Source organism: Babylonia areolata, chromosome 5 (genome assembly GCF_041734735.1).
Source record: "Babylonia areolata isolate BAREFJ2019XMU chromosome 5, ASM4173473v1, whole genome shotgun sequence".
Classification (NCBI taxonomy): Eukaryota; Metazoa; Mollusca; class Gastropoda; order Neogastropoda; family Buccinidae; genus Babylonia; species Babylonia areolata.
In genome coordinates, this window is record NC_134880.1 from 3,422,457 (window position 1) to 3,448,544 (window position 26,088).

The following is a 26,088-nucleotide window of genomic DNA, read 5'->3' on the forward strand; positions in this document are numbered from 1 at the left end:
CACTTTTTGTTTTCCCCCTCTTCTTCTGTCGACCCTCCCCAATCCACCAACATTATCCTTAGGCCTAAATTGTGATGTGTGCGTGTATTTCATTTCATGTACATTAAAAAAAAATTTGTAACTGTCATGTTTATGCCTTTATCATTCAGTATTGTGTAGAGTAGACCCTATTTTGGGCGTTGTCTCGATGTAAGAAAACCACACTAGTGCTTATCTATTATCCTCAGAAAAAATGTCTTGTCTTGTCTTGTCTTGTCAGTAGAGTCCACACAAATATCTAGGGATTGCATGACAAAACGCAGTTATCTCTGGGGTTGCCAGTGTCTATGGCCAGAGTTACCTTTTCTTCGATGGGAAAACGGAAGTGACCTGAAGAGGTCACACACATGCGATCTGTTGTTCAAGCCGGTGACATTGTGCATCTCAGTTCCAAAGAAACGATTTACTGAACTTCAGTAGTTTCAGGAAGTAAAGAAACTTTTGAAACCCGTGTTAACATTTTGTTTTTACCCAAGAGAGCCATGCATCGAGTACTGCGACAAGGAAGCGGGAGAATTTTTACTGTAAGTAAACTTGTGTCGTCTGCACTTGAAGTAGACGGCTTATGAAATCTCCACTCTGTGTTTCACGAAGACTCAGTCAATGGTAGTAAAAGACATGAAATTATTTATTTTATGTGTGTAAGAAACTAATACAGAAACATTGCTATCTCTGTCAGTGTCTCTGTCTCTGTATCTGTCTCTCTGTCTGTCTGTCTGTCTCTCTCAATCAGTCAGTGTGTGACAATAAATACATAGTAACAGCACTTAATTAACCCCATGGGTCTGTTTTAGGCCCATGGAGATTGCTGTTCTCAATATTATACAATGACCAGCCTCTCCAAATCCGTGTGCGAACTTTTTGCGAATGAAACGACAATCGTCACATCTCGTACTCATGTCCTGAAATTGACACTTTTGCAAAAGACAAAGTGCTGGTGAACTCGTGAAATGGACCACAAAAAACAAAATACATGTCGATGGCAACCAGACAAAAGAGGTAAAACACTTCAGTCAAATATGCTTCCCTCCAACTTCAAACCGAACCTATTGAACAAGTCAGTGATCATAATAATAGTTCACTTGGAATTTTCACATAAATTCCCTATGCCAAAAGACAGGCAATATTAATATTTTTGCCCATCCACTCTTTGATGTTGAAGTCAGAAATAAAATCTACCCAAATGGGTATACCTGCTTGTGATGAAGTTGTGCACCATCTCTGGTTTGACATTCTTATAATTAACATTTTTACCCGTCTGCAGTACAAAACATACGTGAGAAAGTCCCAAACGGGTGAAAATGTTAATTATATATATATAAGTTTGTCGACTATAGTAGAGGATTTTAAAACGAACTTGTCGAGATTAGAAAGGTGTCTAAAAAGGGATGCTTTTTGGGGCATTCCATGCACCTAGCAAGGGGCTTGGAAAGAATGGGGGATACGCAAAGTGAAAGAAAAAATCGGACCCACGGAAAATTTCGAAGTTACCCGTCTGTGGTACAAAACATACATGAAAACGATTAAGATGGGAGTGTGTATATAAACACAAGTTTGGGTCAGTACTCATAATGAAACTTGTCTCGATTCTAAACGCCGGTATGTCCGAGTTTGTGGGGCATTCCATGCATCAAGCAATGGGCTTGAAATAGAAAAATTTGTAAAGAGATCGGGAAGCTTGTCGGTGTCATATCTCCAGGAGCAGACATGCGCGAACGGGACATATAAGGCTTATCTGTCGGTGTATGTCCTCATATGGGAGAAGAGGCTGATTCTGGATGCGCAGCACTTCCCACAGGTGTTGCAAGGGAAAACATCTCCAGAAGTTGAGCCCTGCTTCCTTTGCTCACGCTTCTCCTTAATGGCCAGCGTTCTCTTGTTTTCAAATGTCTTTATGCCACTAGAGCACAGCATCCTCCAGCGAGAGCGGTCAAGGGCATCAGTTTCCCCGGAAGCGATGTCTATGTCACAGGCTTTGAGGTTTGTCTTCAAGGTGTCCTTGAAGCGCTTGCAGGGTCTTCCAAGTTCACGGTGGCCTTCCTTCAGCTGGCCATACAAAAGCATCTTCGGGATCCTGCTGTCTGTCATGCGGACAACGTGTCCTGTCCAGCGTAGGTTATGCATCAACAAAAACAGAAGGAGGAAGCCCACATCTACAAGACCGAGAAGTATGCCTACAGCCTTATGAAACAGCTGTCGATTTCTGGCAGAGAGAGAACATGGGCTCTCAAGGCAATGGCAGAAGCAGCAGAAAAGAGTTCAAGTTGGATCTGGTTGAGGAGGAATGAAAGTAAACTTCATTAGGATTAAATTTCCCTACTCAAACTGGGCATACAGTAGATAGCTCAAACAAAAATAAGATCATCACACACACACACACACATGCACACACGCACACACACACACACACACACACACAGGCGCGTGCGTGCTTGCTTGCAAATCTCTGTCCCTGTCTAGCCACTAGAGCCATTGGTCACTTCATGTAACAAAAACAGCAACATTTGACAAGGCTTTTTAAATGTGTGCTGAAATTATGTTTGCTAATGTCATGATGCGGTGATACACTTGATGGCTGCAGTCAGTGTATGTTATTTAGGCCTAGGATATATTGCCGAAGTACCCACGATTCATCTCCATTACAAGCAAAAAATGTTTTTGTTTGATACCAGAGTTTAGGGTTAAAAAAAAAACAACCACCACAGTTCTTTCTTTTGTGTGTTTATCACTTTATGCGCCATTTTAAAAAAAGTTCGTATTGACCCATGTGGAACAATGAAACAATGGCGATTCCTGTACTGATATTGGTGTTTGCAAAAAAAAAAAAAAAAAAAAAAAATGTGTATGCTTCAGGGGGGCTGTGCCCCCCAGAACCTCCAGTGAGGTGTCATCTCCCCATCCCCCAATCCCCCAGCTACAGTACGCCTTTTTGACTCAGTCCCTCTTACATCCATATATATACACATACATAGACAGACAGATATGGTATATAAGATGATGGTTATGCATGCTGTGTTTGTTCAGTTTGCCTTCACCTACAGTTCTCTATGATGTGAGGTTGTCTATGTGGTAGTTGTTTTCTTACAGTGCGATTACTCTTTCTCTCTATTAACACCCCTTTTCTCTCTCTCTCTCACCCATTCTGTCTGTCTGTCTGTCTCTCTCTCTCGTTCACATGCAACAACATTTTCCCCATATGGTTTCTTTAATATACCTACACTCTGAGGTTTTCTTTGGTAAAGAAAGAATATATTTTCTCCTATCATAGTCATTGCAATGTGTATCTGTGTTAGTACATGAGTGTATTCATATTTGCAGTATAGTGTGTTATTTGATTATCTAGTATTGTGATGTGTAGACCCTCTTCAGGGCAGGGACTGGATGTAAAAAAAAGAAAAAAGCACATCAGTGCTTATACGTTATCCTTGAAATAAACTAAAGAATTTGATATTTTGTTGTCTTGTCTTGTCTTCTCTCCCTCTCTTTCTCACTCTCTCTTCCCCCTCCTCCCCCCTCTCCCTCTCTCTCCCCCCCTCTCTCTCTCTATATATATATAAAAGATATATATAAACTGTAATTTGATATGTAGTATAGCAAATAAATGAAAAGGTGTTGCACTGATTTCTGACATTGTTTCTGGCACCACAGGCGCTGTTGCAGCAGTCCCATCAACAGATCCGGCATCGCTCACGACTTCCCTTCAACACAGCTGTTCTGTTTGTGCCTCAGCAGGAAGCATGGGTCATTGAACGTTTTGGAAAATACCTTCGTGTGCTGGAACCGGTGAATAATCTATGGGTTTTTTTCTCTATATCTTTGTAGCATTAATATGATATTGTACTAATATATTGTGCTGTGTTTATTGTTTTGTTTGTCTGACTGTATCTGTCTGTCATTTAAGAGCCAAAAATTCCTTAGAATTCACCTTCTTCTTTGAGGGCTGCTACCACTCAAAGTCTATTAGAGAGTGTGATGGTGGACTGAATAAAAATCCTGGCCTTGGCATCCATTGAACTCAAACCATGCTTTTTTTCTGATTCTTTATTTATCCAGCTGCCAGTTGTTGCTGCAATTCAAGTGGTATAGTTCATATACTTTTCAAGGGGAATGGGGTAGGTTGTGGGGACACACTGGTTCAGCTGAAAAGTGGAATGGGTGTTATCACCATTCCCTTGTGTAATTCTACTCATCTGGTACCAGCAGCCCTGTGGGAATTTCAAACCTCACTGTCCTCTGTCTGTCTGTCTAAGTGTCTGTCTCTCACACCGCCTGTAGTTTAAGGCAAGTCCATTCATTCTTTTGAATTTGGATTCCTCTTGCTCTGATCTCACTTCCATTTTCCTAGTTCATCTGCAGGCTTCAAATATTCATGTTAGTTCCAGTCATCAAAAGTATGTTTGTCGTATAACATCAGCAGGGCTTCTCTTTTACCCAAATTTTAGTGGGTCCCAGACTACCTTTGGAGTGTCAGTGAAATGACGCACTTTTTTCATTATCAAATTTGCATTGCTACACACAAACAAAAGCAGGTAAACCAAGTCCAATGTCTGGGTTTCTGGGCCAAGCAGTGGCCAAGGGAAGTAACTCTTCTTTGTAGCAAATCATCCTGGTATTAGACAAAAGCTCCAGGCAACAGTTTTCACTCTTTCTGTGTGTTCCTTCTTGAATTATTTTTTAACATGCTGTGAACCCACTTCAGCACAAACATGTTCAAAACATCAGGTGTGTATATTTATACATTGCCAGAAGCCCTTTTCAGATTTTCATTTTAAGGTGAAGGGTTTTTGTAACAATTGGTATTTACTCATTAAATCTATACCCTGCGTCCAAGCAATGCTCTGGTATTGAAATTTGTTTCATTAAAATGGACTCCACGTTCCTACATTTGTGTAAACCAGAAGCAAAGGGTACTAACTTCTACATTACTTGTGGCTGTGTGCACACGTGTGAATTTAAAGAAAAAAATGGTCGGTTTCAGTATATTTTCTGCGTCAGTATGACAGGGAAGCCTGCTGAGGTTGTAAATACCTAGGGTTCAGTGGTTTTCGTTATATATATATATATATATATATATATATATACATATATATATATATATGTGTGTGTGTGTATGTATATATATATATATATATATATATATATATATATATATATATATATTTTGGTGTCATATACTGTACCATGTCAAACTGATGCAAACTAGGCCTATTGGTTTGCTCTGCTTGGCCAAATTTCGCGCGGCTAACAGTGAAAAGATGGGCCCACCGCTCTCAGCCAATCAAACGCCTCTAAAAACTATAAGCGCTTAATCATTCCTTTGGCCAAGGCTCTCCACGCCATCTTGTCAGGTTTACGCTCTGTCTCGTCTTACGCTTTTTTCGGCTGTTCAGCGTATCCTTTTGGCCTTATTTTGTTGCATGCGGCTTGTGTTTATTGTATTCTTACATTCTGTGTACTCGATTCGACTCGGCACCCTCGATTCGTTTGATTTTTTCTGCCTCTAAGTCGATCCTGTCTTTCCTTTCTCTGTTGGGGGTCGGATTTTCGCTGGGTGCCTAAGCGCGGGTTCCATGCCTCGTGTGCCATACCACGAAGGCAGGGAATCATGATGCTGGGATTGAGACTCGGTAAGAGACTCTCCCAGGCCCGGAGCTCATGATTCCTCCCGATACGGACCGCGGCGATGCGTCGTTAGACGCTGATCGCGGAGGCGACGTTCGTACCAGTAAAACGGTCATGAAGGGGACCGGGGGGAAAGAGGTACGAGCGTCGCCTCCCGAGGTGTCCCAGCGCGAGGCAGGGAGAAGGGGGAATGGCAAGTCATCTCCGTGCTGTGGGGACTCGCAGCTAGGCGCGGACTCCCGAGGGGAGGCCGCGCCCGGCCATTACCCGGGTCCCCACTCGGAGACGGCCCTCACGTGCCCCATTGTTGTTCCCCCTCCTCCCTTCTCTGTCGACCCCCCTCCCCCACCTCCTTTTGGGGGGGGAGAAAAATTTGGTTCCGGGGGGGGATCTCTACTTTGCCCACCCCGGGCCAAGCCACCCCAGTCTCCCCACGGGAGGGGATTCGGGGCGCGTGGCAACCTGCTCTGCAGGTCTTCCCGCTATCCGGCCGGTCTCCCCTGCTGGGGGAGGCCCGTGCGTGTCAGGCGGTTCCGGGCAGTCAGCCCGCTCGTCTTCGGGCGGGACTGACACCCAAGTCGGACCTGACCTCCCTCCGACTTGGCCAGGTTGTTCCCTTCATGGAGGTCAATGCACCAGTGACCCTTGGGGTTTGGGTCACAGTATGGCTGGTGCCCACGGGTAGTTACCCCCATTCTACCCGTACTGGGGCGCATCTAGGATGCACACTGGGTTGCCGGGAGCACCAAGGGCCAGCCCCTTGTCCGCTCCCCACCGGACCCAACCCAGCACATCTCACAGGGTGACACACACAGCCCCGACAAGTGGGATCGACTTCTTGTCGGTCAGGTCGAGTTCCTCGACCAATATTGCCACTCTGTCCACAAATCGGGCCTCTGTCAACCCACAGGTGACCACCACGGTCACAACGGCCTCCTTGTCAGGACCGACGGCTGCTCAGGGACCCTACTCGGCCCGGCGGAGCCGGCAGTCCCCACCTGCCCAGCCCTCGGTCCTACAGTGAGATGAGTGGGTGTTTGTCCCCACACAGCACTCGTGGGTCACTCTTGCATCCAGGGACGCCCTCTCTGAAAAGGTGTGGCACCCACCATCCCAAGCATGGTTGGACCTACGGTCCACACGCTCCCCACCCGCTTCAGGTGTCAAGGACATAACAGTGGCGGCCATGGTCCCGGCTCGGGATCGTCCCAGCTCATCCCGATGGGCTGACCACAGCTCACAGGACGCCCCAGTGGGTACATCCACTTGGGATGGCACCCAGCAGGGGATGGACTGCGAACAAGAGTGGGAGCCCCTGTCTTCGGATGAGGACGAACAAGCAGATGAGCACTCTTCGCCCACATCCCAGGGGGGACAGATTGAGCCCGTGCCTCCCTAGGGACCAGCCTGAACCAAACCCGGACTTTGCCGAGCTCGAACTGACCCTCCCCAATAGGGCCACGTATGCCGAAGCAGTCCCTCAGGCTACTTTGTTACCTTTGACCCTCCTTACGCCATGTGACTCTAACTCCAGAACCACAAGGCAACTCAGAGTGCCAGAAATGGTGCAGGTATGGCTTATTAAGTCAGCCCGCACTGTCAGGGGTGCTGCTTCCATCCCTCCTCTAGGCAGGGAGTCCCTCTCTGCCCCGGGCGCCTTTTCCCCGGGAAAGTTTCTTAAAGATTCCTACAAGGGAGGGTTGTGGTCCTGGTACACGCAGGACCACCCTGCCTACAGCGGAGCAGAGCCCTCCGCACAGGACAGGATGTTGGTCTCACAGCGCACCACCTTCCCCACTTCAGCTAACCTATCCTTTAAAACGTTAGCAGAGTGGGACAAATTGGCCCGCCGCTGCCCCCTCGAGGTTTCCACGGCGTACACCTTCGACACGTTCCTTCACAGGGCCAATGACCTGTGCGAACAGTGTCCAGTTAATCAGGACAAGGGGTCTCCTTCCTCTGTCCCGCCGGGCCTCTTCACCGACCAGAGGTTACACGCTTTTGGCAATAGGGTAGCATCTGGTCTCACGGCAGCTGCAGACACAGCTACCAGCCTTCACTTCAATACTGTGCTAGCGCGGCGTGATGCCATTTTCAGCCTCTCTAACATTCCTGTGGAGGAGAGGGCTGCCCTGCGGTCCATCCCAGCACAGCAGCACTCCCTCTTCGGCCAGTTCCCACTCCATTTTGTCAGCCACAGGGCAGAGACAAACAGGGAGGTGGCCTCATATTTGGCCCACACCTCTCATGGGCTCCAGGGTTCTATGCCATTGAAGAGACTGGCCACCAGGGCCCCTCCATATACCACGCCGCCTGTCAAGGCAGCGTGTGCCGAATCAGTGGCAGAGGAATAAACCACCTTAGGTCTGTCCAAGCCGACCGGCCATGCCCAAGGCCAGAAGGCAGCACCCCCAATGACTGGGCCCCGATTCAGCACCGCCAGTCGTTCAGCCCCTCCAAGTAGGAAACTTGTCCCGGCATGCACATCAGTGGTGTGCTCTGGGACTCAACGACGGGATTATGTCGGTGCTAGAGTCGGGGTACATGCTGTCTTGGGTGGAGGATCTCCCCCCTCTAAAGATCCACTCTTCCTCCTTAGGTGCCCAGCTCAACGGAGCAGGAGAACGTCCTAGAAAAAGAGATATCGCACCCACTCCTCATGGGGCTATATCTCAACTCTCGGACCCGGGCCCCGGTTTTTACGGCTGGTTGTTGGTGATTCCAAAGGTCTCGGGAGGGTGGAGACCAGTTTTGGACTTGTCCCCCCTCAACAAATTCCTCCCCAAAATCAAACTCAAGATTGACACACAGGCACAGATTCGGGAGACCATCCAACAAGGTGATTGGCCTACCTCTATCGATCTGGAAGATGCTTATTTTCATATACTCATCCATTCGGCATCCCGTCGGTACCTGAGGTTCGTGTGGAGGGACAAGGGGATCCAGTTCCCGGCCCTCCCATTTGGTCTGTCCCTTGCCCCTTTCCTGTCTACCAAGGTGGTGCGGGAATTGGTGTCCATCGTCCGCTCGGAATCCATTTGTCTCTGTGTGTACCTGGACGACTTGCTTATCCTGGCCCAGTCGCAGGCCCGGTGCCTGAGTCATACGGCCAGACTTCTAGACCTTTGCTCCCAACTGGGCTTCCTCATGGACCAGCAGATATGCGATCTGTCCCCATGTCAGTCCTTCGACTTCTTAGGGATGAGATTCGACATGCGGTCTATGATAGTCTCTCTGGCGCCAGATCACTGGTACCGTCTGGCAGGCCTCCTCAGCCACTGGCGCCACTCCTCCCAAGATACAGCGCAGACACTTTCTTCCCTCTTGGTCATGATGGAGTCCACGGCACCTCTCATTCCCCTGGACAGGGTTCTCAAGCGCCCTCTCCAGAGGGTACTGAGGTTACGCCAGTCCCAGAGCACTCAGCCATGGGATACCCAGATATGTCTGGGCGAGTGGTTCCTCGAGGTGACATCAGAGTGGTTAATCACCCCCTTTGGACACCCTTAGCCCCACCTACTCTTCAGGTGGCACTCTTCACAGACGCCTCCTCCCTGGGCTGGGGAGCCCACATGGACTCACTCTATGCAGCAGGGACTTGGTCCCCGGAGGAGCGCCTATGCCACATCAATGTTCTGGAACTGGAGGCAGTTCGCAGGACTCTCCTGCACTTCATGGGGGAGGCCACTGGCAAGACCATCCGCTTGTTCACGGACAAGACGACGGTCGCATGTTATGTGAACAAATGGGGGGAGCGCACTCGGCAGACCTCTCAATGCGGACTGAGGCTCTCCTCCGTTTGGTGCCACAGCAAGGGCATTGCACTTTCAGCGAGACACTGAGCAGGAAAAACCAACTTCTTGGCAGATGCTCTTAGCAGGCCCAAGAGTGTCATGCGCACAGAGTGCACCCTGGACAAGGACAGCCTTCAGGGGGTGTGGGAACAGTGGTTTCGGCCGATGGTGGACCTTGTTCAACAAGAGACTTCCCACTTCCGTGTCTTCGGTTGCCGACCCAGAAGCGTGGGCAGTGGATGCTCTCTCTCTAGATTGGAGCAGTCTGATTGCCTCCGCGTTTCCTCCCTTTCCAATTCTGTCCAAGGTGATACGGAAAGACAGATTGGAACACCCGCAGCCGATCCTCATTGCGCCGAAATGGCCAGCCCAGACCTGGTTTCCGGACCTTCAGTCCCTGACACATGTTCCCACCCCTGGAACTTGAAACCAAATCTCATCTGCTGAGGCAGCCTCACTCGGGCACTCCGCATTCCAATCCTCAACTGCTCCACCAGCACGCATGGCTGCTGTGCGGTCGGAACTGTCAGCATCACCATTGAAGTCCTCGACCCCTCGGTCGGCCTCTGTGTCGGCTGTGCTGACCCAGGGGTCTGCCTCCTCTGACCTCCTCTCCATAGTCACCAGAGCAAGGAGGCAGGGAATGGAGACTTTGTATGACTTTCGCTGGAAGATATGGTTGCGGTGGTGTACAGCTCAGGGCATTACCCCTACGAACCTTACGAGCATGCAGCTGGCCAACTTTCTGGCTCTCTGCTCCTCGGTTCATCCTGTCTGCTAGTTCTGTGCGAGGGTACAGGTCTGCCTTCTGTACCACAATGCAAACAGCTAGGTGGTTCCGCCTTTGAAGTGGATTGCCTGCTCAGAGAGGTGGCTAGGGGTGCCCCTCTGAAGGAAGCTAGAGACCCCAGAAGAGTGCCCCTCTGGGACTTGTTCCTGGTGCTGGATTTCATTCGAAAACAGCCCTTCCTACCATTGGGGACTATTCCTGTTGACATCCTCACCCTCAAGACCACTTTCCTTCTGTGGCTGGCCACAGGCAGTCGTAGAAGTGAGCTGCACGGGCTTAGTGAAATGCCACAAGATCTGGCCTTCCACAGAGATGGTTCCATCACTATTCGTTTCCTTCCAGAGTTTCTGGCTAAGAACCAAGACCCTGAGGTTCCTTCCCCCTCTCCGAGGGTCAGACCTTTGTCTGATATTCTTGCCCAAGATGATGAGGATAGGCACCTGTCCTGTTCGGTGTCTCAAATATTATTGGGATAGGTCTCGCCATAGGCGTTCTTCTCAGAGGGGTCTGCTCATCTCCCTCAATGAGAATTACAAGAAAGACATCGCTGCAGGCACCATTTCCCGCCAGGTTTCCCAAGTCATTCGTAGAGCCTACTCTCATGCACACAGGGATATCAGCTGTCTTCATCCCAGGGCACACGAAGTGCGGGCCATAGCTACTTCGGCTGCCTTCCAGCACTCAGTGCCAACGCAGCATGTCTTGGAGGCAGCCTTCTGGCCGTCTGAGAATCCCTTCATCAACTTCTACCTCAGGAATTTCTGTATGACCAGGGCTGACGGTTCCAAGGGGATTTCCTTTGTCGCGGCTAACACTGCCGTCTCAGTTACAAGGGCTCCCCATATGAACCAGTAGGCGTTGCCCGCCTCCATTTGCTTTAAATTCTGCATCAGTTTGACATGGTACAGTATATGACACCAAAAGGAGGAGTTTGTATTATACTCCATGTTTGGTGTTAAATATACTTACCATGTCAAACTCGAATGCCCGCCCGTCCGTCCCCGCGTCTCCGCCGTGGTTCTCATGGGGCATTTTTGTTCATGGCCACGGAATGATTAAGCGCTTATAGTTTTTAGAGGCGTTTGATTGGCTGAGAGCGGTGGGCCCATCTTTTCACTGTTAGCCGCGCGAAATTTGGCCAAGCAGAGCAAACCAATAGGCCTAGTTTGCATCAGTTTGACATGGTAAGTATATTTAACACCAAACATGGAGTATAATACAAACTCCTCCTATATATATATATATATGCATATATCATTTCTGTTTGATGCTTAATTTTGTTGACATGTTCATATTTAAAGTTATAACAATGTATAATCATAATGTAACCCATGCTATCAAGTGCCGTTTGTATTGCTTATTATGGACTGCAGTGTGAGGGTCAGTATTGTTCTGCATGTTTCTTTCCATTCAGTGTTTTCTTTGTGTATTCGTAGTGCGTGTTCACATAAGCATGTTTGTAGATATGAATAAGACTGACAGATATTTGTTAACGACAAATATGTTTCTCTGTGCAGGGATTTAATTTTCTGATTCCTGTGGTGGACTCTATCAAGTATGTTCAGAGCTTGAAAGAAATTGTCATAGATGTGCCTCAGCAAAGCGCCATCACACGAGGTAAGTAACTTGTTAAGCTTTTTTTATGTTTCATTCTCAAAGAAATAATTCTGTGACAGTTGTAGTTAGCAGGAGCTGATGAAGATCTACACAGACAGTAACTTAAAGAAAAACATTTGTGCCTGTATTAACACAGATTGGTTAATTGATTGGATCATGTTGAGAATATTGAGGGGGATAAGAACAAGAAAAATCAAAACAAAAAACTACAATGTCAGAAGTACATTAACTAACAAAACTACTTATAGGTCTATTTGTCAAACTCGAAGAAATAAAAAAAAAAAAAAAAAAAAACCCTGAATAGATGTTGGTGGATTGAAAATGTCATAAACTGCATGTTTAGCATTTGTACAAAAGCTTGTTTATGCCTGAGCATATGTGATGGAACAAACATACACACACATCCATGACAAATATGCGTCTTTTAGATGTGACAAACAAAAAGACATTAATAAGAATTAGATATGTGATGGAACAAACATACACACACATCCATGACAAATATGTGTCTTTTAGATGTGACAAACAAAAAGACATTAATAAGAATTAGATACGTGATGGAACAAACATACACACACATCCATGACAAATACATGTCTATTTTAGATGTGACAAACAAACAAACAAAAAAAAGACATTAAGAAGAAGTAAAACTATATTACCTAATTTGTGTTTGCACATTTCTTCTGTCATTGCTGCTGCGTGCACGTCAAATGATCAGTATAAGAGCAAGCCTGGCACTTCCTTTTTTGGGGAAGTGTCTGGGTTTGTTCCAAGGTACCTTTTATTTACCCGTGTGCTAGCTGAATTGGTAGCATAAGCAGCATTGGCTTGAAATTATGTGTGGTTCATCCGTCGGGATTGACGAGGACCATCTAGTCATCCTTGGGGTGGGTGGGTTGGGTTCTGTGGGTGCGCAGATGTGGTCAGGCCAATCCGCGCCTGTCTGCATTGCTCTGCTGCAGCGATTCTGTTGGCCTCACAGGATTTGGCGCCTTTGTAGACAGCTGAACGCCACTTTGGTCTGTCCATTGCATTCAGCTCCCATGTGTCATGGCTGATGTTGAAGGCCTTCAGAGAAGCTTTCAGAGTGTCTTTGAAGCGCTTCTTTTGGCCTCCATGGGAACGCTTGCCATGTTGGAGTTCACCGTACAGCAGTTTCTTGGGGAGCCGGTGGTTTGGCATGTGAACTACATGGCCTGCCCAGCGCAGCTGGGCCTGCATCAAGATGGTGTAGATGCTGGGCAAGTTTGCACGAGTGAGCACCTTTGTGTCAGGGATCTTCTCTTGCCACTTTATGCCGAGAAGTTTTCTGAGGCTGGTGGTGTGGGAGTGGTTCAGCTTTTTGGCATACCGTCCATGATTCACATCCATAGAGCAGTGTGGTGAGAACTATGGCCTTGTATACTTTGAGCTTCATCTCCAGGGTGATGCATCTCCTGTTCCAAACGTTCTTATGGAGTCTGCCGAAGGCAGCGCTGGCTTTGGCGTGTCTGGCATTCAGCTCGTCGTTGATGAGAACTGTGCTAGAGAGTGTACTGTCCAGGTATGCGAACTTGTCCACCACGTTCAGTCGTTGCCTGTTGATGAAGATATTTGGTTCAACGTAAGGCTTTCCTGGAGCTGGCTGGTGCATCACCTTAGTCTTCTTTGTGCTGATTTTGAGGCCAAAGTTGTCACAGGCAGCAGAGAACTTGTCGACGCTGTGTTGCATGTCAGCTTTGGAGGCAGCGTTGAGAGCGCAGCAAACAGGAAGTCGTTGACGGTGTCTGTCCTCACCTTGGTTTTTGCTTGAGGCCTCCTGAGGTTGAAGAGTGAGCCATCTGTGCGGTACCTGATGCCAATGCCTACGTCAGCGTCTCTGAAGGCATCTGTAAACATGGCTGAAAACATGAGACTGAACAGGGTGGGGGCAAGAACACACCCTTGCTTGACTCCGTTGGAGACAGGGAATGTTTCTGAAGTCTCTCCGTTGTCTTGGACTCGGGCCAGCATCCCATCGTGCAGTTGCCGTATGATGGTGATGAACTTTCTGGGACATCCGTACTTCGCCATGATTCTCCAAAGGCCATCTCTGCTAACAGTATCGAAGGCCTTGGTCAGATCGACATAGGTGGAGTAAAGGTCAGCGTTTTGTTCCTGACACTTCTTCTGGAGCTACCTGGCAGCAAACACCATGCCGATAGACCCGCATTCTTTCCAGAAGCCACATTGGCTCTCTGGTAGGAGACGTTGCTCAATGTACGCTATGAGACAGTTGAGTAGCATTCTGGCCAGAGTCTTGCCTGCGACGGACAGCAGGGATATTCCACGATGGTTGTCACAGGCCTGACGATTTCCTTTGCGCTTGTACAGGTGTATGATGGAAGCGTCTTTGAAGTCCTGTGGAACTGCCTCATGTTGCCAAATGAGCTGGAACAGCTGATGAAGCTTCTCAGTCAATCAGTCTGAATTGGTAGCATAAGCAGCATAGGCTTGAAATTATGTACCTTGTGTGTGGAGAGAGTTACTACTCTTTACTATTTGTTAATTATTTGATTTCCTGGCCTCATTGTTCATTAATATCAAGTTGAAAAACCACCGAGGCAACCATGTGTTTGTTCTGTATTGTCCGTGTGTTTTGTGTGGCTTGTTCAGGATTTAAGAGGCTATGCCAGTCTTGAATAAAAGCGAATATGTGTTTGCACATTTCTTTTGTCATTGCTACTGTGTGCACGTCAAATGATCAGTATAAGAGCAAGCCTGGCGCTTCCTTTTTTGGGGGAAGTGTCTGGGTTTGTTCCAGTGTATCCTTTTTTATTTACCTGTGTGCTAGGTGAATTGGTAGCGTAAGCCCCATTGGCTTGAAGTTATGTACCTTGTCTGTGGAGAGGGTTACCACTCTTTACTATTTGTATATTACCTAGGTAGTTTTTTCATCTTGCTGAAACCAACAAAGGGGATATAGAATTGTTTCAAGTGTTGAGTTGACGTCATCACCAGTCCCAACAACTGCTGAGAATATCAGAATCCATAAGATCCACACATAAACTCACAAACATAGAATGATTAACAACAGTTATGCTTAAAGCTCTGTAAATAAAATCAAAGCATAACCTGCAGGGTATGTGGAATGGATGATCAAATGTTAGATATGTAATGAAGACATGATTGTGAAGATATTTTACCGTGCAGCCTGGTATACTTTGCCTTTTCTTTTTCACTTTGCCTTCATTTATTTTCCTGCTTCCTGACCCCCTAAGTGTGGAATCTTTCAAATAAACCTGATGATTATGTTTTTCATATGTTCATGAATTTTGAGTAGGAGTGATAGTGATGTATACTGTGAAGATATGCCAGAAAATTAAGATGTTTAATTGATATATCTGTGCATTGACTTGATGGACTATTTTCTGTGTGCAGACAATGTTACCCTGCAAATGGATGCGGTTCTGTACGTGAGAGTTCTGGACCCTTATAAAGTGAGATGGCTCTGAAAGAGTACTGGGAATATTTCAGACCATAAATGGATGTGTTATATTATAAAAGAAAAAAAAGAGAAAAATCTGTTTGGTATTCAGTGCCGAATTTGGCAGTACTTGCAATCGACAAGGTGCCAGTGCTGTTTGATGTTTCCTGAATAGGACCACGACATGTTGAACATAACATGTTCCTCTTTGGAGCAATTTCATCTTCATGAAAGAGTTGCTCATTTCCACAAGTGGTCTGTTATGTGTGTGGTTATCTTCATCCTGCCATTTCAGCCATGGGAGTCAACTTTTATATATATATATATATATATATATATATATATAAATTATTTCATTGTGTTTAGTACTTTTTTTAATCCGCTGGTGAGAATGGTCAAATTCAGAGGTATGTTTTAGCTTTAGATGAATGAATATGACCATGCTTGAAAAATGCTGATCATCTTTGTCATCACACATATGCACACACAAACAGACATGTACACACACAAACACAAACACACACACACACACACACACACACACACACACACACAACTTCCCTGCCCCGCTGTCACCAACCATCCCTGAAAAAAGAACACTTCTCTCTTTTGTTTTCGTGTGGTTTCTACAGTAAAGGAGCAAGAAAACACCTATCACATTCAGACATCAAACAAAGAAACAAGAAATCAGGAAATAATTTTTTTTCCCATCCCATGTACTGAAACAGTGCATGTGGAATGGCAGTTACAGTCGATGTGAGTTAGCGTGTGTGCAGGAAGTGTTGTAACATTATTGGTAGAGATTGCTCATTAGCCGTTAGTGAAAGAAAGGAAGGCAGGATAGACAAAAGTGAGAGACCCCAATATCACACTCCTAAAAAAGAAGTTTAGAAAAATTGAATCCACTTCATTTTGAAACCTCCCAATTTTTCAGGCCTCTTATGGTGTAGAGGACCCGGAGTATGCCATCACACAGCTCGCACAGACAACCATGAGATCGGAAATTGGCAAGATTGCCTTGGACACTGTGTTCAGGGAACGAGAGATGCTCAACATCAATATTGTGGGTAAGTTTGGGATGATGATCAGGATTTGTTTGTTTGTTTGGGTATATATGTTTATTGTTTTTTTCATAAGAGGTGCTTGAAGGATATGCATAATCTTTAAGTAAGATGAATTATCAAAATCTTGTAGAATATCAGTAGTCGATTAACTGATGTCCATAGCAGTATCTTGTTAACAATAGAAGTACATGAATACATGAATTTATCTGCACAAAGAAAGAAAACATGTACAGCTGCATGTGCAATATCTTGCTTGCAGAGAAACAAATACACATGCACACACACACACACTCACACACACACACATGCACATATGCATACATTTATGCACACACATCAAATCAAATTATCAAATCAAATTATGGTGCTTAGAGCCTAGCCGACCACTAAGGACATCTCAAGGCTATCGCCACGTTAATACCTACTACAAGGGTTAAAAAAAAACACACACAAAAAAGACAATAAAAACAAGTCACCACTTTAAACTTTCCACTCAAAGTTTAAAAAAACCTTCCATTGTTTAAAACCTTCAAATCTGATTACACATGCACACACAGACACACACATTTGATTGGGTTGATTACTTTGGGTGGGTTTTTTTTTTTCCTTGATACTAAAACTATTGTAAGTAATGGTTCTTTTTGTTTTTTTGTCCAGATTCCTTGAACAAAGCGTCTGAGGCTTGGGGTATCATGTGCCTTCGTTACGAAATCCGTAAGTACACTGCAGCTTGTTCCATCACTGCAAGAATGTATTTTGAATCAGCAGAAAAAAACGGTGTAAGGTTTACTTAAAAAAGTAATCATTATATTAAGTCATTTGAATTGGTTTTTAAAAATGTGAATTTTATTGTTTGAATTGGTTATTTAGAAAGTGAAAAGTATTTTGAAAAGTACCCTGTTTGAAATAATGGGTTTTGTGTGTGAGGTGACTTTGTCATTATATCTTTAAGTTAATCTGAAAATGAATTATGTTGATCTGTGTCTGCTGTCAGTACAAGAGAGTGCATGATGTTTGTATGGGTGGGAATGCACATGAAGGGGTAGAGAGAGAGACCAGAGAGTGACTGGCTTCAGTGAAAAGTAAGGTAGTGAAAAACGTTCAGTGATAAGATTTAGCTGTGTGGTTTGACTTAGGATTGACTTTAGTAAAAAGTAAGGTAGTGAAAAACGTTCAGTGAAAAGATTTAGCTGTTTGGCTTGGCTGAGGGTGGACGACAGTGAAAAGTAAGGTAGTGAAAAACGTTCAGTGATAAGATTCAGCTGTGTGGTTTGACTTAGGATTGACTTCAGTAAAAGTATGGTAGTGAAAAACGTTCAGTGATAAGATTTAGCTGTTTGGCTTGGCTGAGGATGGACGACAGTGAAAAGTAAGGTAGTGAAAAACGTTCAGTGATAAGATTCAGCTGTGTGGTTTGACTTAGGATTGACTTCAGTAAAAAGTAAGGTAGTGAAAAACGTTCAGTGATAAGATTCAGCTGTGTGGTTTGACTTAGGATTGACTTCAGTAAAAAGTAAGGTAGTGAAAAACGTTCAGTGATAAGATTTAGCTGTGTGGCCTGACTTAGGATGGACGACAGTGAAAAGTAAGGTAGTGAAAAACGTTGTCTGATAAGATTTAGCTGTGTGGCCTGACTTAGGATGGACGACAGTGAAAAGTAAGGTAGTGAAAAACGTTGTCTGATAAGATTTAGCTGTGTGGCCTGACTAAGGATGGATGACAGTGAAAAGTAAGGTAGTGAAAAACGTCTGATAAGATTTAGCTGTGTGGCTTGACTAAGGATTGATGACAGTGAAAAGTAAGGTAGTGAAAAACGTTGTCTGATAAGATTTAGCTGTGTGGCCTGACTAAGGATGGATGACAGTGAAAAGTAAGGTAGTGAAAAACGTCTGATAAGATTTAGCTGTGTGGCCTGACTAAGGATGGATGACAGTGAAAAGTAAGGTAGTGAAAAACGTCTGATAAGATTTAGCTGTGTGGCCTGACTTAGGATGGACGACAGTGAAAAGTAAGGTAATGAAAAACGTCTGATAAGATTTAGCTGTGTGGCCTGACTAAGGATGGACGACAGTGAAAAGTAAGGTAATGAAAAACGTCTGATAAGATTTAGCTGTGTGGCCTGACTAAGGATGGACGACAGTGAAAAGTAAGGTAGTGAAAAACGTTGTCTGATAAGATTTAGCTGTGTGGCCTGACTAAGGATGGATGACAGTGAAAAGTAAGGTAGTGAAAACAGTCAGTGAGAGGGTTGGTGGCTTAGTGGGAATGCGTCCACTAGGAAGTGAATGAATCTTAGCTTGCGGGATCCAGTCCCACACTCACTAGAATTTTCTCCGCCTCCACTGGACCTCGAGTGGTGGTCTGGATGCTATTCATTTGGATTGATATCATAAACCGAAATCCTGTGTGCAGCATGCACTTTGCGCAGATAAAAGATGCTGTTGTGACAAAAAAGTGATAACATGATATAATTTTATAAGACAGTGTAATGCAATACAGTACAGTTTAGCTGTGTCCTGTGGACAGGTGACATCAAACTGCCATCCAGAGTGCAGGAGGCGATGCAAATGCAGGTGGAAGCGGAGAGGAAAAAGCGTGCCGCCATTCTGGAGTCTGAAGGTGGGGATTGGTGGAACTGATGAAAGATGTGCCGGTTGCAAACAACAGTTGGTACCATGATGCAGTCTCCCTGTTGATGGTTCCACTGCCTTGAATGATTGTAATGATTAATGATAATAATGATAATAATAATGATAATGATAATACAGCTTTTATTTTTGTTACTGCATCATGGTTGCATTTGGTGTCATGATGCAGTCTTGCTGTTGATGCTTCCACTGCCTGATCGAGATCATGATAATGATATTGATAATAATGATACACTTTCTTTGTTTTTGGTAGAGCATTGATTAAACCTTTCACACATATCCACTGTTGAATGATGATGATTAACTCTCTCTGCATGAACATTCTTGATCGCCAGCGTCCTGTTGACACCTGTTTTGCACAAAAATTATGAAACAGGAATCAGATTTAGAAGTATTTCATGTTTACTTTTCATGAACAAATTGTGTGTGGGAGTTTTGTTGTTTTTTTTTAGTTTGTTTGTCATGCCTTTTTCTCTTTATTTATTTTCTTTTCAAAATGTTCTCTGAGAAGCGTTTTCTTACCATTTTCACATTTACCACTTTGATGAGTCAGAGCTTCACATAAAGCATAACTATGCATCCCTGATGCTTTGGAAATGGAAAGGATGCACTGCATGTTTGTAGAGTCAGTCTCCTGGACATTCTTAAAGTTTCTAAAACACATATATAAAAGGAGGAAGAAATTGTGTGTTGGGAGGTTCAGCCTGACATCAGGATCAGTTGCTACAAAGAAGAGATTAATCCCTCACCTCAGCCTTTTCTTGGCCCAGAAGCCAAGACAGTTATGATTGATAGGTGTGCTTGCCTTTGTATGTGTATAGTATTTTATTAGTTATGTACATTTGATTAGATTGAGTAGCTGTAGAGTTACTCTGTGAATGTAGCCTGGGGTATCCTTGAAATATGGCCAAAGAGTCTCTGGGACTCCCAGGATTTCTAAATTGTCCTAAGTCCTGTGAGAAAGTGTTTGCTTCATCAGTTTCCTCACTCCCCAGGTGTACGGGAAGCAGATATCAACGTAGCTGAAGGAAAGAAGAGGGCCCGCATTTTGAATTCTGAAGCTTTCAAAGCTGAACAGATTAACCAAGCGACAGGTTTGTGGAAGTGCGACTGCATAATTGAGTGTATGTGTGAGTGAGTGTGTGTGTGTGTGTGTGAGAGAGAGAGAGAGAGAATGGACATAATGGTGAGTAGATTTTTGTTGTCCTTGCTTGTGTTTCCCCGTCTTATACTTGATCTGTTTGATTTTTTTTTTCCATAGAAAAAACAGTGTTTTTATTGTTACACTGAAGTAACTTTTCCATGATGTGTAAGTTATGTTCTAATTCTCTTTGGACATATACTCTAGTGATCACAGAGTTAGGTTTGTTTCAGTACACCATGGGTCAGTAGACCAGCTTGATGGGTCAGGAAAAACAAACTCCATATTCCCTCTCCCTGGCATTTCCATTGAGTCACCTTACTTCCCCCAAATTTATTATTGAATTTGTTGTATGTCATCACTCTCTTTGGTATGTGAAATGGTTTAAACACAGGTGTGTGTGTGTTTGTGTGTGATGATATGTGTGACTAAGTGCTAATGTTTGCTGTGTCATGATGAACATGTAAAATACAACATTGTCAGAAGTAAACTTGATTCTGAAATGGTGAAACACGGATTTTTGCATGCTCCTCGGATTAGTAAGTGTTGACATTATGATCCAATTAATTCAGAAGAAAAGGTAGAAACAGAAGCAAAGCAGTACAGCTGAAAGACACTAGGTTTACCGTGTAACTGTCATTCATGTCAGTCTTATGCCACAGATTTAGGCAAGCACTTTCCTCAAGTACCATACCAGCATAATGTACACCACAGACCTGTTTAATTCCCTTGTGTTTACACAGGAAGAAGATCAGATGAATAGATAATGTTTTCCTTGTCCCTGAAACGAGGTACGGCAGCTCAGATTATGAAATATATACAGTCATGCATGTAACAGTACACTTGAATGTATCTTAATCAGATCTCAATAGTATTTGAGAGAGACACACTGTAGCATAGCATCAACAAATTAAAAAAGAAATTTCTCAGATTCATCCTCTCCAAATATTTATTTTGTAGAATGGAAGAGGTTGCAACTGTTTTGAACATTTATCAGATCTTTATCGACATTGCACAGCTCCTTTCAGTGGCATGCTCCGCTATGAGGTTGATGTTCTACATGTATCAGAGCCATCCTCAATCAAGGAGACTGGCTGGAAAGTAAAAAGTTAAACTGGCATTGTGTACCGCTGCAATTTTCAATACACAAGCGACACTCGGACAGTGTGATTATATGACCATAGCCCATTTGTTCCCAGCTCAGTGCAAGTTTTGATTTTTGTTTTCTTACAATGTTTTTCTGCTTTGTGTCAAATTACAGAGGAACAACACTAACAGTAATATTTTCTATTTTGAAATTGCAGTCATGATTTTGCAGGAGAATAAGAGAAATCTGGAAAAGCTCTTTTAGCATGACTGATTTCATGAAAATTTAATGTCAAGTGACCGACTGGCTGCCACATCAATGGGTCATTTCAAAATTGTATATGTCAGTGACCGATGACTGACACAAATCCTAAACCCTTCAGTAAAGATGAGATCCACAAGAATGACATGTTTGAAAAGGGCTGGAATCCTTCGCCTAATTTTCAAAAGGATACTGTCTCCAACAATCATTTGATCATCAGTATCTGTATGTTAATGTATTCATGTGAGATAGGATCTTTTTTAATTAGAAAGTTTTTGAGCAAAATAGTGATGCCATATGCGTGTGTGTCAGTGCATGATAGTGTGCATGTGCTTGTAGTTATACAGTTCTGCTTTTAGCCTGATTTCTTACGTTACATGTGAACAACATGAATGAATGGATGGATCACCCCTTTGAAAGTTGTAGAAATTAAAAACACTGTTTTTGAGGTGTGTGTGTGTGTTTGTGCAGGTGATGCAGAAGCCATGTTTACAAGGGCAAAGGCGAAAGCTGCTGCTGTGGACAGAGTGTCTAAAGCGTTGTCTCAGAAGGTTAGAGTGTGTTTGTGTGTGTGTGTGTGTGTGTGTGTTGAATCATGTTGTAATTCTTGTGGACTGATGTCTTCAAATTCAAGAACACTTTTGCATTCAGTTAAAAAAACTAGGAAGATGACAAATGTCTGTATGAAACTGATAATATGTCCAGCTTTCTAACACTACATTGTTGAATCATGTTATAATTTTTGTGGACTGATGTCTTCAATTTCAAGAACACTTTTGCATTCAGTTAAAAAAACTAGGAAGATGACAAATGTCTGTATGAAACTGATAATCTGTCCAGCTTTCTAGCACTACATTCAAAGAGTATATGGATATGAGACTTTGTATAATGTATTCCAAGGCAGTTTTGTAGAATATTTTGATATATTTGGAACAGTTGTACGTGTTTTATGTAAATGAGTGGGGTAATAGAGTCACATTACTGATAGAGCATGCATGTGTTGTATTTTACACATAAATGTTGACACAGTTCTTTTATTAGTTGTTTTTTTCAATGTTTAGTTTGTTCATTTGTTCGTCTGTGTGTAATCCTTCATACCCTGAAAAACAGTGAAAGGAAACTGAATGTTGCACAGAACGGCATGAATGCGGTGTCGATGAACGTGGCGGAGCAGTACGTGACAGCGTTTAGCAACCTGGCCAAGACCAGCAACACGGTCATCCTCCCCTCCAACACCGGCGATGTGTCCTCCATGGTCACACAGGTCATCTGAGTCTGGTTGATTTGTCTGTCGGTCTGTTCCTTTGTTGCTTGGCTGTTTGAAAACAGGAAAGAATCTGAAACAGATTGCAAACCTTACTCATTATGATGTTTGGTAAAGGAAAAAATCTGTGAAGACACTACTCTCGCAGACAAGTTGACCTTAATAGTGTCAGCCATTAGGTTATTAAACCCAACTTTGAACAGATTGCAAACCTTACCAACTATATTTATATTCAAATGGAAACAATCTGAAACACACTGCAAACCCTACTGGAATTGTTCGAAAAATGAAAAAAAATCTGAAACACAATTGTATTTAAATGAAAAGAACCAGAAACACAGTGCAAACCTTACTGTATTTGTTTGAAAAAATGAACTCCACAGTGAAGCAAAATGAGCTGGTGATACTGGACATCTCCTTCTTGTCTTATCCACACCATCAAATTGATTATTTGTTTACTTGTTTTCTCATTACAGTGTGTGTGTTATTTTTCTGTCTGCCAGGCCATGACAATATACTCCAGCCTTACCAACAAAAATGCTGAGATGCTTGACATTGATGAATCGGGTGATGCTGGCACACCGGAGGAGTCCCATCAACCCTTCGTTCCACAGCCAGAGGATAATGAGAGAGACTTTGGATCTGAACACCCTGATGAAAAGAAATATCATTGATAGGATGAACCAGGGGAAAGGTGGATGCATGAGTGAATGGTGATCCTGTTTTTGAATGCTGGTCAAAATGGGCTGCAATGTAGGTTCCTGTTTGATGCAAACATCCATCAGTCTTCAGTTCTTTCAGGTCTGGCTCATAGTGAGGACATCGTTTCATCAGAAAGAACAGTCGATGAGGTTTACTTGTTTCTGTTTTAAGTTACATGAAGATCCATTCCAAATTGGCAGTCTTGGAAACAATATTTATAAACACAACATGACCAAGTTGGTTTCATCTGTTGTCAACATTTATTCTAGACTGGTTGAGTCCTTTGAAACTTTAGCCCAACCTTTGAAAAAAATGTCCTGGGTAGGTTAGAATGTAAGATTTTTTGGGGTTTTTTTGTTGTTGATAGTTTTGGATCATTGCAAATGTGTTAATAATGTTTCAGATACTTAAAAATCTTATCCTTGTTTGCCCAAAATCACTTGGAATGTGTGTAGATGAAGGAAAACATTCTTATGTAGAAAAAAAAAGTGTAATGAAATATCTGTGTGCATAGGTTGTTCTGGTGTGTGGGAAGGGTAAGTCATTTCTAACTTTCTGTCTCTTAGAAGAAAGGATTACTTTTTTCATATTTTGCCTGTTTTGGAGAATGCATTTTGAAGAAGTTGGAGATGAAGTCAGATATCTTTTAATTGCCTCAGTTTGTATACATGTTTAATTTCTTATTGATATTTTGTCTTCAATTCTTTATTATTGGCCCAAACTGTGACACATTATTTTTTATTCGAAAACCACAGATGTGAACCAGTCTACCTAGTAAAGGAAAGGGGAGAGGGCAGGGTAGATAGAGGTGGGTGTAGTTTTGACACACCTGTGTGTTTCAATTATTGCTATTGGACTACCGTATAAAAATATGAATGTTACTATTCCAAAAGAAAAGTATACAAGGAAAATTACTTATATTTTCATATGTTGGATGACATTGAATAAAGAAAGAAAGACGGATTATTTGTAATAGTGTCCTTTATTGAAATGTTTAATGTATACATGTTCAAGGTTGTTAATGTTTGTTCACAAAGCTTTGTGTGGTAAAGTATGGTCTGTTCAGCATGGCATATTTCACACACTGTTGTGATGGGTTTAAATTAACTGTAGCCTGTCTGTCTGTCTGTGTGTATGTGCAGGGGCAGTGTGTAGGTGGTATTGAGATTGAATTTGGAATCGAAAGGTTAGGGCTAGGCATTGAAATGTATATTGATCTATGTGTACACAAGACAGTACAATATCTTCTGATCTGTGTTCATTTGATCAGTCATAGGAAACTGGTGTGTTTTCACTTGAATGATGCAGTCATTCTTAACTCATTTGAACCTGCGCCTGAGCATTGCTCTGGCATTGAAATTTGTTTCATTGATATAGTTTCCACATTCCTACATTTGTATAAACTGGAAAGGTAAAAAAAACAAAAACAACTTATTTCTAAAGTATTTCAGGCTCACATATGTCAATTTAGAGGAAACAACAGTTGATTTCAGTGTATTTTACGTGTGTTTTCCACATCAGTATGACAGGGAAGCCTGCTCAGGCTGTAAACTCCTGGGTTTGAAATTGGTAAAATCACTAACATCAAATTGTTGATGATTCTACTTCTGGTTGGTGCATGTTGGGTAATTCTGCATTTCTGTAATCCATCAAACTCAGACATGGATTACAGATCTTTTACATGTGTGTTTGATCTTCTGCATGCTTTTACACATAAAGGCACCAGCAAATCTACACATCTGTTGACCTTTGAGATTGAAAACTCTTCACTGTTAAGATTGTATGATTCACAATGGTGCAGAATACTGGAGATTTGAGACCAAAACAAAAAAAAAAAAAAGGAAAGACAATGGATTATTTATTTTTGCTTGGGATTGATTCTGTCGTCACCGTCATAAAGAGGTTTTTGCCTGAAGGACATGCCAGGTATTGGGTGACAGTGTCTGTACATAGTTTACAACAAAAGGTGAAATCATGGTCATGATTTTCATGTGTCTGTTGAATGGCTGAGGAATGAAGGTGAATGTCTTCTGAGTGAACACCTGTACAAGTGTCAGTGTGGACAGCTTGGGGGTGACCAGGAAGATTGGAGGAGGGGGGAGCCAGGGGAGGTTGGGGTGGGGGGGTGGGGTGTACTGAAGTTGAACAAGAATATATTGTTTCTTTTCACTTAGCCTATTGGAACATTTCCAACACCTTTCCACGTCCCTGCCTCATGCAGAAGAAGGTCCGAAAACTGCTTAGGTGAGGCAGTGAACACATTCATCTTTCTGCCATAGATGACAGTCAGCCACTTAGAGTTGGATGCTCCTGCATTGCTGGATGCATGAGGGAGTCGAGGCACTCTGTAGTCCACAGTCCTCAGCCACTGTGTTGGTGTCATCCCACTGTCTGTCGACAAGCCTGTTATATGAATGATGAACACCAAGATAAACTTCCAGTGTGAATTTGAAATCTTTTGCCTCCTGGCTCATCTGCTGCATATTAATTTTTCTGTGTGAGGTGAGTACCAGGAAAGAACTGTTTTAGGTAGGTAAAATGCCTTAAAGTCTCTTCAAATGTGCATGTTCAGTTACAAATTGATTCACATGTGGTTGAGAATGTGTTTACC

At 43.5% G+C, this 26,088-nt stretch overlaps 1 protein-coding gene across 1 annotated transcript; it reads left to right on the forward strand.

The window, feature by feature from the left end:
- Nucleotides 1-383: 383 nt before the first annotated feature.
- LOC143281868 (stomatin-like protein stl-1) lies at nt 384-25,322 on the forward strand. The gene is made up of 11 exons (XM_076587127.1): nt 384-563; nt 3,688-3,822; nt 11,763-11,862; nt 15,265-15,323; nt 16,245-16,377; nt 17,032-17,088; nt 18,901-18,993; nt 20,018-20,116; nt 21,983-22,062; nt 22,647-22,775; nt 23,279-25,322. Exons 1-11 carry the CDS (start codon nt 522-524, stop codon nt 23,447-23,449), a joined length of 1,098 nt encoding a protein of 365 aa, XP_076443242.1. The 5' UTR covers nt 384-521; the 3' UTR covers nt 23,450-25,322.
- The last annotated feature ends 766 nt before the right edge of the window (nt 25,323-26,088 follow it).